Raw genomic sequence first — 12774 nt, 5'->3', positions numbered from 1 at the left:
TTTAAAAGCTAAAGGATGGTCTGCTTCTACTGGCGGTCCACTAATCATATACACTTTCTTAGAATAGAAAAAATAGAATATAGAATTTAGGCTAAAGGCCAAGCCCTGGGATGTATGAGGTCATTCAGTGCTGAAAATGAAATTGAGACTAAAAAAAGCTTAAAAAGTGCAACAGAGGGAAAATCTCACAGTTGCACTATGAATCAACTCTTAGGATAGGGTGGAAAGTAAAATGGGAGAAAGAGATTATGAACAGAGGTGGTACATTAAAAGGAATGAAAGGGGTTGCAGCTAAGGGCCGAGGGGATGCTGCAAAAGAATCTTAAGTATTGCCGACAGTGCACTGCATGAGGTGCACTGACGGCACTACCCATGGGATGTATATACTGTAGATATATACTTCTTTGTCACATGTCAAAAAAAAAATTTGTTTCTGCTAACAGCCTTTCATTTAAGAACAGTTTACCTTTTATAATACCAAATATTTGTGTATTAATTTATGCAATCTAAATTACATTCACATGCTGAAATCTTCCAACTAATATTCAAACCAGGGGAAACGAAGTTTTTCTAAAATTAAGTCATAATATATAGCACAGGTCATACCCACTCCACAGGAATTCCTGACTGTCATGATGACACATACTGTTGCAGAATTCGCTATGTGCTCTTTGCCTAAAACATTGACAACTAATGATTTGATCTTTGCTTTGGTCATTGGACAACTGATGATTATTAACAGATATTGGTATTTACAATTTTCTTTTCATTATATTTATTACAGGCCCTATTCTCAATGGTAATGCAGTCCATCATAGTCCTTGCTTTTACTGTTCTCCTACTAATTTCTCTGTGCACATAAAAAGATGACAAAGGCAATGTGACTTTAGATGCTGGTGAAGGTAGACCTCTATAATGGCCTTACACCACAAGCTGGTCCTAGGTATATATTTGATAGTTTCGTGACAACATTTTTTATGTTACCCCTTTTCTTAAGTCTTACTGCATAACCCTTGATGTCTTTGCTATTTTACTCAGCTGGTTCTCCCATCAAATTCTGTTATAGCTACACTCTCCTCTGTCCTTTTGCAATCTACTTATGTCAACAATTGACACTAAGTTAATTTAGGACAGGCTTCCTTGGACACAGCTGGCAACTACAATAGTAGTTGCAGTAAGACTTGAAAATATTCTTAAAAATATGAAGACATACTAAATAAAGCAAACCCATAAGAGAAGACAAGGCAAAATGAAAGTTTAAATTATTAAGTTTAATGTTTTTAGATTGCTTTACCAAAATATTCTTTGAGATATAAAAACAAATTCACATTGTCTGCTGTGCTCTCCTTTGAACTTTCTCGACATTTTCTAATGAGTTCAGCTGTTCTAAGGTAAGAAGGGACACTCCAAGCTGATCATCACGAGTGAATGGCTGAGCCATTTGCCGCAGCCATGGTCTGATCATCTGTAAAGAGAAAAGTAAAGCATTATGAACAGCAAAACAAACCAGTTCTATTTGGGAACTGTCTAAGTCACCAAAATCCAAGAGTAACAGTTCTCTGTTTGCCTTAAGCAATGCAACATAAGTAACTGATAATATACACACCCAATATGGGATTTTGTATGACTTGTGATAACATACTTTAATATTTAAAAAATCTTAAATGTAATATTTAAAAAAATGTAGAAGCACAGTTATGGAATGTTGCATAACAAAATATAAAGAAATAACTTGAATCAAATGAGTTGAGTTCCACGTGCCTTGCGATGTACTGTAGGTGGCATTAAAAGAGCTCTGCAGTGCCTTTTACTTTTTGTCAGTTCCAACCTAGCTTTACAACTTCTTCAACTTTACCCAGCTGCCATTTTCACCTTTTAGAAGCAAATCGTTAGGGCCTGTCCTATGTGAATCTTGAAATGTGACACAGTGGTCTCATTAAACTAATTTATTACATCATCACTCTGCCAATGAGAATGAATGCCACCACTTTGCTGTGAGTTGACAAAGGATATTTGAAATCATACAGAGATGAAAAGTTTTGCTACTGAAGATAGGATCATTTCTCCAGTTCCTATATCAAACCATAATTTATTGCCAAGACATTCCTGAGATAACAATGGTCCTCTTAAGATGTTACAGAAAGACTTTGAAGAACAAGATATACATATGTGGAAAAGACTGAAAAAGACTTCAGTGTTGTCTAAGAGCTCCATAACTTAAGAATTTGGACTTTAACAAACTGCAGTGAGTTCTCAAAAGTCTGTCGATGGCGCTGCTGCCAACAACCCATAGAAACCTTGTCTGACATTTGCTGGAAGAAGACTGCCTGGCAATCTTGATCCTTATGAAACATGTATGGTAGATTTTGAGGTGTAACTTGTTATTTTAGTTCATTTTACAGCATTTTCTTACTATCATACAATAGAATATATTTTTCCCCATAACTGATCACTTTATGGTTTACTCTTTTTCCAAGGTACTTGATCCCTACAGTTTATAGTTTTCCTTCCCTGTGTCTTAAACATCTAGAGCAACCCTAGCCCAACTAGCTTTTATTGCTATGTCTGTCTTGCCAGTACCACCAACAACATTCAAACTAAATCTCTCAATTTACTGCGAGGTAACATGGAAAATCTTATTTCAACCTCACTGTCCAACTAAGTGTTAAATAAAAGCTACAAACAGGTACACTTCAGTAAGTTTAAAGTATGTGTACTTGAATGCAACATGCTATGTTCTGATTTGAAAATATAAAGTGCACACTCGTCAACCAAATGAACATAAGATTTGGCAAAAATCCAGATAGACATGGCCTGAAAGTTGCTCCGACGCAGAATTAACACTGTCAGGCCTATCAAACACCTATGGGTCCTGCCTCCATTTATGGGTCCTGATTAAAGTGCATCTTCAATATGGTAATGCAAGAAATGCTGAGAATCCTTGGCTGCAGTGCCTTTTTATGTTCTCTTTGCTCTTTTTGGACAAGGTTGTCCAGCTCCAAATTTTCACTTTCTTAACTTCTGCCTCACTTAAGAACAAATTCTACAGATCAACAACATGAAATCCTGAAATGTCAACTCTTTGATCTGGTTAAACTACTATATCAACAATAATTCAAAAGTCCACAACAGTGAAGTTTCCAAATAAAAGTACACTGATGACATAAGAACAGTCTAACCACTGGAAATCAGTTCCATTCCATAATTTACCTGTACTGCTTCTTCTGTTGAAAGATCACTGGCATGATCAGTAAGGTATTCTTGAATCCAACGAGGTAGTTTATTCCGTTTGTCAGCTCTGAAGAAACGCTTATCAGCAAATAACATTATTCCATAGTCTGTCTTCCCTCTCATAACTCGCCCTACGCACTGTGCTGCATGTCTCATGGCATCAAAGGTCAAAAAATCATTTTCTCGAATCTATGGAAAAAATTACAATTATATAAGGTTTTCATTAAGAAATGCAAAAAAATATCATGATACACTAATTTAGTATAAGTTAGTCTTCCAATCCTTTATGGTAAATGTTTGCAAACTTCTGCTCACCCAAGGTACATCAAGTTATGAAGTCCATAATATATAATTTCCTTATTAACTCAAATCAAAGTAGATTACTCACATTAAACTGGCTACGCAGGTACTCCAAGCGAGCTTTTAGAATTCGACTCTGCGTATACATAAATGGTATCCCCATCATAATTACACAGCGTCCATAGTGATGGTCAAAATCAATTCCTTCCGAGACCTTCCCTCTTGCAACGGCAAGGAGAACGCCTCCTCTACCTTTATCACAGGCCTGAAAAATTAGAAATTTTCTTAAACATTCTCATATACGTATAAAAATGGTATTTGCTTCATATGAAAACTTAGCGCATACAGCTTCACGAAATATGTACATCCCGATGACAACCAAAATTATTCATGTTACCAATGCCAAATTCTAATTTCATAAATGAAGTAACACATCCTTATTCAGTGTTCTTAATTATAAAAAAGTTCTTTCATAATGTCACCAAAAGAAAAAGCCTGACTTGCAAGTTCACACCATTTAAACAATTCAAGAAAATCATTCACTAACCTTCATGTAATTTAACAATGCAAGAGATGTTTCTGCATCATCTTGAGTTTCAATGAATACCAGTTTATGGCGCTGCAAATCATTTATGATTCCATGATCATACCATGTTGCCACAACGTTTTCCAAATACAAATAGGAGGTAAAGAAGCACACCATTCCTAAGAATACAGGTAAGAAATAAAAACTAAAATATAAAAAAATGGTTATAAAAGCATCTAAATTATATAGCTATCAAATACTTTGCTAATTTACTCAATATAAAAATTATCAACTCTTCAGATACAGTGGTTGATAATTGGTGGAATAAAAATACAGTAATGCAAAATCAAAAGAGCATTTTTACATTGAGTTATAATAAAGATCTGTAATGTAACATTACTTCATACTAATCTGGCAGTTTCCACATTATAATTTAGCTTTATGGCCTAGGCACAACTTTACATCTGTATAATTTCTATAAAGAAATCAACTTGAAACTTTATAATTACCATCCGGAATTATGGTTGCCATTTCAACAAGTAATTTTCCATAATTCCTTACAACAGCAGGATCATCACGTGACTCAAATTTTGAGGAAATGGCAACTTGATCATTACCCTTAGTTACAATCTGAAAACAAGTAAATAAGAGCTCATAACATTATATAGCAGACCAGTGTAGAGACACAAATGATGCACCAAAAGAATTTTAAATTTCAAGGAAGAAAATGTTAAGTATATTCATATACAATACCAAAAAGTCTTTCTAATTATAAACTGCTATCTCTCCTGGTCTCTGTAAAAAATATATACCGTCTAACCACAGCCTTAACAAGATGGATGAAATATCCAAAAAAGAAACAAGGACACCACCATGGATATCCTTCTCATAATACACCTATGTATAACTAACTGAAAAAAATCCTCCCATAAGATCATTTAGAGCAACAGAAGGTTCACTAGCAGTTTTGCAATGATGTCACATGAAGATGACAGCCATGAGTTTCCTAGCAAAATGTACCAAACAAAGGTTGACAACAGAGAACCATTTTCCTATTGGTGTTAATTTTACTTGACCCTACAATCTTAGCCCATTCATTAATCAGTTAATACATCCAGGATATCAAAATCAACTCTATCAATGTTATGATAATCCACTCTTTGATATAAGCTGAGATGAGAATATTACAATGTAGTTGGTTGGAATGTTTATTCTGTTTACTGCAATGCCAATTACAGCAAGATGCAATTATATCTAAACATCTTCCATACATTATTTACCACGAAATACAAACTATCTAATAATAATTCTAGAAAAACAAAAGATTAAAAGAATCAGTTACCTCACTTCAGTTTGGTTTCCTTAATCCTGTATGTTGCTCATGTTAATATAATTTATTTCAGAGACATTTACACTATGATATTTTCTGGAAATTAATGCACATACATTCATTGTACTTCATTTTGTGCTAAATATTATTACTGCACACTCAAAATTCTCTACACAAACCTTAGTAGGTAAGTACTCACCATTGGAAGGATGCATGAGCGAGCCAAAGTCATGGTGAAAGAATTCTGTATGACAGGATGGAAATCTAAAATTTTGGGATACATGTCCAAAGGTGACAATGTTCCAGATGTGATGACAACAGTCTGGAACTTAGTGAAAACTGGTTTGATGGCAAGGGAAGAATCAAGGCATCTGAAAGAACAAAAAGCATAAAAATGATGTGGGTACCCACACCCCCAACCAGTTAAGACATTAGCTTCTACTTACCTAGGTTGAATGCATAAAAATATACTCTATGTGATGAATACAAAGATTTATTCCCAAAAATAGCTTGAACTTCAGCTAACAAGCCACCTGCTCTTGAAAACATCCATAAAAACTTCTACTAATAGCAATGAATATGAGTTTAAAACATGGCACATTATATAACAAGCCTTCATTTGGTGCACCTACTGCGCATTTCAGGGCCGTGTCTAATAGTTTTTTGTCGATAAAATCTTTACAAAGCATTGCACATGGATTGTATTTTAGAAACAGCTATTTGAACCCACAGCTTAATTGGCAGAAATATGCAGTGAAGTCTAATGTGGATAATTAAGGCATTCATCAGAGTAAATCAAAGAAATTTAAAGGGGAACTTAACTAAATTTAGTAAGCACCCAGAGAGAGGCTAGTTGTGACGTAAACTATGACATCAGACGTAATAGCTGGGTTCCCAGCAGTAAGATAATAATCGTAGAAATATGAATATTTGACCCTCTTGTACGATAAGCAATACCTTGAGTAGGATATGTGATAATTATTGAAATCTCATTTTCTCTATTTCCATCAAAAGTTCTTCACTTATGGTCAGCTCAAAGCATAAGATCCTGATTCACAAAAGGCTGGCTTAATCTTAAACAAACAACAGCATATCCCTTTACATAATTTTATATTACAATATTTATTTTTTTTTATTTCAAATTTCCTTCAATTTCAATAAAGTTCAGTATAATCAATGGATTAGTGGATTATAAAATTTAGGACATAGCCCAAGCGCTTGGACTATGAGTTTCAAGTATCATTCAGCACTACAAAGTAGTTATGATTAAATGATATATATACTGTACTGTATATATGATAAACAATGTAAATGAAATACAGTAATCAAAATAACTGAAAACTGAAAGAATGAGTAACTTCAAATCCATAAAAAAATAACTAATAGATAAAACTGGGAATATATAAGACTCACTGATAACCACTCAACAACCCTACAACAAACATCAGGGGCATCATGCGTGGGTGGGTGGGTGGGTGGGGTTGGGGGTTGGGGGGGCACTTGCCCCCATCAAGACACTGATGGTCCCCCCAAGACATGGCTTGCCCTTTAGCCTTTGAAATAATAATAATAATAATAATAATAATAATAATAATAATAATACAGGCAGTCCACGGTTATCGGCGGGGGTTCCATTCTGAGGGTGTGATGATAACTGAAAATTGCTGCTAACCAAAAATTGGTGATTTTTTTTTTTTTTTTTGGCAATTTTCAAGGCTTATCAGTGCCAAAAAGCGCCGATTTTTGGTTATCGGCGCCTCTGTTAGGTAAGTATTGGCGCCAATACCCAATTATCGGCACCGATAAGTGGAAATCAGCGATTTTTGGAGCTGAAAATTACCGATTTTCGTTGCTAGGCAAGCACCGTAAAACCGGATCGCCGATAACCGAGCCTGCCGTTAACCAGGGGCTGCCTGTAATAATAATAATAACAACACTATGTGGGTGGGTGTGGCACACCTGTTTGCTGCTTTATTAACTCAATACAGTTCTTATATGGCTTCAAAATGCTCCAAAATGAACACAAATTTCCAAAAATTTCTTGGGGGGCTTACAGTGGCCCCCTTACCCCAGCTGATAGGGCTCGCTTCGCTCGCCACTCCACCCATACCATAAGTTCTAAACCTTTGTCCCCCCTCAAGAAAAATCTGAAATGATGCCACTGACAAACATTAGTGTCAGTTTCAAGTAAATGAATCAAGCTTATACAAACAATAAAACTGACAAAGAGGGACACAAATAAAATAATGAAGGGGAAGTAGTGTGCTATACCAAGCACTGTGGACTTATTATGGGATTGATCATGCATTAAGGGAGTTAAGGTTAGAACACTTGCGTTATGTTACATTCATTTAGCAGGACTATGCAGGTACACATGAACTGGAACTTTTGACACAATATGAAGCAACAGAAACTCCAGGGTAAAGATCATTTTCATAATGAGTGTGTAAGACCTGGCATATTCCTCTGTTAATGTGAATTTTGTGCCACAATTAACACTCTCATTCGATGCCTATTCCCTTATTGTACTCTACTTAGAGACATGATCTCATCGAAAGATAAGAGAGAGAGAGAGAGAGAGAGAGAGAGAGAGAGAGAGAGAGAGAGAGAGAGAGAGAGAGAGAGAGAGAGAGAGAGAATGCAGGGTAGGTCTCTGAGTGTGTGAACAACAGGGAATTCCATATACTAATACTACTACTACTACCAACATCCGAAAGTCTTCATTCATAAAGTATATGGTGGGTGTCTAGTAAAGTGTCATCTATTCTTATTTAATTGCACTGGAAGGCATATTTAGTTGATGATTTTGTAATCATACCAATAACCTGGAGTGATTTAAATGAATTAACACCATTTATACCTTTTGATTAAGACTAATTCAGAACATTAGACATCACTTGGCTTCATTTTTGCCTGGTGAGACTTCAAATGAATATTTCCAAAATATGATGTAATTATAATCCAATAACGTAAGATTTTTATCGTTTGAAATCAGATATAACGCTTAAATGCACAGTAGTAGCAAATAAGACGGAAAGAGCGTGAGTTGTAATTTATACCAGTTTAGATGTCAATATAAACTACGTATATTTTAAAAGCCATATTTACATTCCACTCTGAATGTTGAAGATTTGGTATTCAAGTCACAGCTGGTACCAAGTTCAGGTTTAATCTTTGGAAGGGACAAAAACTCACAATGACAGAGAGAACAACTATGTAACCATAAAGGGAGAAATGAGTTGAGACTAACTTAAAAAGCATCATTATTATTAAAATGTATACATTATATGTGTGAGCAACAGCAGTCTTAGTTTCACTTTTATGACATTAAAAAATTGCCTTATATTAACCATTATTTAGAATTTAATTTTGTTAAGTTGAGATAAACAAAGGAGAGAAGGCAAATGTTCACACAGTAAATTTTTGAAGTTTTGGAATCAGTAAAAAAAAAACATCCATTTTGGACTCCAAATGCAAACTGATCATTTAAAACCAAAACACAGCAAATAACTACATAAAAATTGAATCTACATACTCTATGTTCATAGTAAACAAAACACCAGCACATTCAGATGACTTACCTCAAATACAATATTGGATTTGGAATATTAGGTGCTTTATCCTCAAAAGGTTCAATTATCACTGTGAAGGTGTAGATAGGTCAGATGACCAAAGTAAAAGGCCATTGGGCAAAACAGGAGCCTTTTCCAACCATGTGTTAGCTCTAGTGACCTTACAATAGAAGACAGTCGTTCTGAGCAAAACCTGGAACAATGAGTGTGTATGAATTTTTCATGATACGGAAATCAAGAAGAAAAAAATCTAGGTTGGGTTAAGGCAGGTCTGAAGTCAGGTCAAATATCATCATGAACTGCCTTTAAGTTTAGGGGCTTTCTCCATTAGTTCATGATGAACTTGAGGCTATTCCTCCTAAAAGTCTATCATCTAACTCGACTGGATCACTACATGCCTTTTGTCACTTTCATATTACAATTTTGAAGTGTCACTTTGGACACATATCTTAAAATTCTATTGTCACATGTGTTCAATTCAAAACTACCACTCTCAAATTATTCCACAGACTTTACTGCTAAGTAGCATATTTAGTCCTGCTGTTATTGTCTACTTTGAACATTTTCTAATGGGTCTGGTGCGACACATTTCATCTAATTTTATTGGTGTTACTACCATGCAAACTTTTGCCTTTTTTTCCAGTTTGTCCTGAATTTAACAGAAATGATATTTACTCCTTTTTTTACCCATTTGTATGTCTACTTTTTTATGTTCAATGATATTAACACATCTTGAGTACATGTTTAAATGTGCACTTAAAATCCAGTGCATATCTTACAACATCACATTTTACATTCAAATGGGTAGTTACCATTAAAGCCTTTCCCACAGTAGGCTACATGGCAAATTTTCCGACTATTGACAGACAAGATAACCACATTGAAATACATCTTACACTGAGCCATGTTGTTCCTCTTTGAAGTAACCCATGATCTACTTCTACACTCACTTGGGCTGGCAATACATACTTATAATTCTTTCACAAGATACATCTGATCCTAATTCCTGAAAGGCATGGTTGGCCAAGAGCAGAGTTGCAAGATATATGGAATAAATATCTTGGATTCTTCCCTCAAATGACTATCCCTACCACTTGACATCAAGCTAGGCATTACCAGTTTTATATCATACTGTATATGTGGAGCCAGAGTATCTTGCTGATAGTGAATTTTGAAGTGTGAGGACAAGAGGATTCTAGTAAATTTCTGATGTGAATTAATGAACATGAGGCATTTTTTTATTCATTTAATTTTACTTTACTGATTCTGTAATATCATTTACTCAGGGAGAAAGATTACTGCTTTGCTTTTGTTTAATTGTTGTGTTATATGAACATCCCAACTTGACATTTTTTAGTATATTGAGAAGGAGCCATTATTTTGCAACGACATAAAACCAGAAAAATATAGGTGTATGGGAAGATAACATGTAAGATATGGTACACCAAATGCTAATGGTTATAAATTTTCAGGTCCAGATGGCGAGAAAAAGAGATAACAGCAGTCCTGCTAGAGTCCCTGCACTACCCAAAATGTCTGGTCCTTTTAACCCTTTGAGATTCTGGGAAGGACATCCTCAACTCCATCCATTTTTCAACCTCTTTGATTCTGATGATTACAATGGCCATCACTAGATATTTTAAAAATAAATTTGCCATAAACTGTGACAAAAGCATCATATCGAAATCTGATGGTCTGAGACCCGTTGAAGAGTTTCATTTGTAAGGAAAACGAGCACGTAATATTCTGGTTGTTTGTCTAACTTTTCAAAAAAGTAAAACAAACTTTTTGTTACGCAGCAATACTTAACCACTCAATTTTATTGTCAAAAATATTTTAATGCATTTGTGGTATCATGTGGATCAGATAGTAAAAAGTTTATAACAATGGAAGGTCAACAAATCATGCTTTTTATTTTACATAAAAGACATTATATCTCTTTTTTTATTTACTGCTATCAGTTTACTAGCATACTGACTTTAGGCATTTTTGGTATCCTTTGACCCCTAGTTGCTGTTAAACACTTTAGCCATTTACTTGACCTCCAAATTCATTACTGTAGCATTTCTCCCCTCTTTTCCTGGAGCAATCACTCCAACTCCACTTTTAAGCATTTTGCTCGGTCAGTGACAGGAATGTTCTGGGAGCATATCCAAATTTTTATATGTCAAATCAAAGGCTAAAGTCCATGGCCATAAGCAATTGAACATCCTGAGACAAAAGCAATTGAAATATGGAATTGTCTCAGCCCTTTGACTACATGTGTGTAGGAGCTTCCAACAGAAACAGGGACACCAGCCTGGGGATGCCTGACTATTCTTCCTCCTTCAGAATGACAGTTTTTCAGCTAATACAATCAGCTTCCTTCTGTCATTTCAGTGATAAGTCCATAGAACATGTGTAATTTATGTCATTATGTCATATAGTAACTAAGGGTTTAATGGCCATAATAAACTACCTTGAAATTCAGACGTTTATCCTTCATCCTAAAAAAACTCCTCTAGTCTTTCTTCTCAAAAACATAAACTTGGTTGTTCTAATCATCTTCTTAATTTGAATCAAAAATTTTGAGTCAAAAAATAACTGGTTAGAAAACTCTTAAAAAATTGTCCTGCAAAAGTATGGAATCTTCCTTTGTTATCGCTCAATAAACTGTTGCTGCTTTTTCTGTTATAGAATAAACTGCTGGAGTTCTTGAACAAACTGACGGTTACAGTAAGTCGATGTTTTAGGAAATACTTTAGTCTCATGAATGATATGGGGAGTCGAGATGTTCTGATTGTACCAGGTATATTTTCTGAGGGAAACAAGATAGTTTCAAAGTCAGATATTAAATCAAATTTGGAACATTAGGTTAATGGATTGCTTGACAGTTTTGTTACCTTATTTGATTCATATCTGCATATGAGTTATGATTTTATAAAATTATATTATGAAAACTAAACAGCTTGGCTGTAAGTCTCCTTAGCATACAAAAAACATGCTATATTTTTTACATTCATATGTTGATATATCGTATTATAGATATTAAGCGGATTATTTTTAACGTTAGTACTTTAATTAACTTAGCTTATGATAGAACCTCTTATAAATGTTAGCTTGCTGATTTATAAATTTCTTACTGGATTATCTACTTATTAACTAATTTATATTCAATCAGCATCACAATATATCAAGTAGGTTAACCAGCCCACTAGATGTAAAGTTATTAATTATTGCCCAACCAATAGCCAGCAAGAGTAATTGACTCCTTAATTGTGAGGGTGAAACATTACACTAGTTTTTCAAATCCTGCACTCCTTAGTTTCACTGGAAATTTAATAATCAAAATGATACATGGATGAAAAAATGATATGACTATTTTTTAAATTTTTGAGAATCAGAGTTAACATTATTCAAGAAATAGTTTTAAAGATATTCCATCCATTCTCTAAGCATAGGATTAACTTAGATGGTTGGACATATTCCATTCCATTCATTTTTGCATAGGATTAATTTAAACCAGATTTGGGAACTGCACTCTGCATAGGGTTAACTTCAGACATGGTTGGACATATTCCATCCATTCTCTAAGCATAGCATTAATTTAGATGGTTGGACATATTCCATCCATTCTCTAAGCATAGCATTAATTTCAACAATGGTGAGAGTGAAGAGTTGATGCACAGGCATCCAAAATTACACTCAGAACCCTATTTAAAAATAAGAGTCACAAACCATTTTAGTTTCCATTGCAGTGAGAAACTCTGGAAATGTTGGACATAGGAATAAGATTATTTGAGTTTTTACCATCATGAGTTTAGTAGGCTACGTGC

General features: G+C 34.6%; 1 protein-coding gene across 1 annotated transcript in view; it reads right to left on the bottom strand.

Annotated features, from left to right (window-relative positions):
- Window positions 1–1262: 1262 nt before the first annotated feature.
- Xpd (general transcription and DNA repair factor IIH helicase subunit Xpd) overlaps window positions 1263–12774 on the bottom strand; it is a 40690-nt gene continuing 29178 nt past the window's right edge. Inside the window, 9 exon segments of the mRNA XM_067108506.1 lie at window positions 1263–1465; window positions 3211–3420; window positions 3620–3796; window positions 4079–4236; window positions 4567–4687; window positions 5587–5758; window positions 8969–9067; window positions 9069–9183; window positions 11622–11756. Of these exon segments, the coding sequence (XP_066964607.1) occupies window positions 1325–1465; window positions 3211–3420; window positions 3620–3796; window positions 4079–4236; window positions 4567–4687; window positions 5587–5758; window positions 8969–9067; window positions 9069–9183; window positions 11622–11756 (1328 nt within the window). The 3' untranslated portion in view covers window positions 1263–1324.

Source organism: Macrobrachium rosenbergii, chromosome 9 (assembly GCF_040412425.1).
Source record: "Macrobrachium rosenbergii isolate ZJJX-2024 chromosome 9, ASM4041242v1, whole genome shotgun sequence".
Lineage (NCBI taxonomy): Eukaryota > Metazoa > Arthropoda > Malacostraca > Decapoda > Palaemonidae > Macrobrachium > Macrobrachium rosenbergii.
The sequence above is the reverse complement of the archived record's forward strand: the minus strand, read 5'-3'. Positions and strand labels throughout refer to the sequence as shown.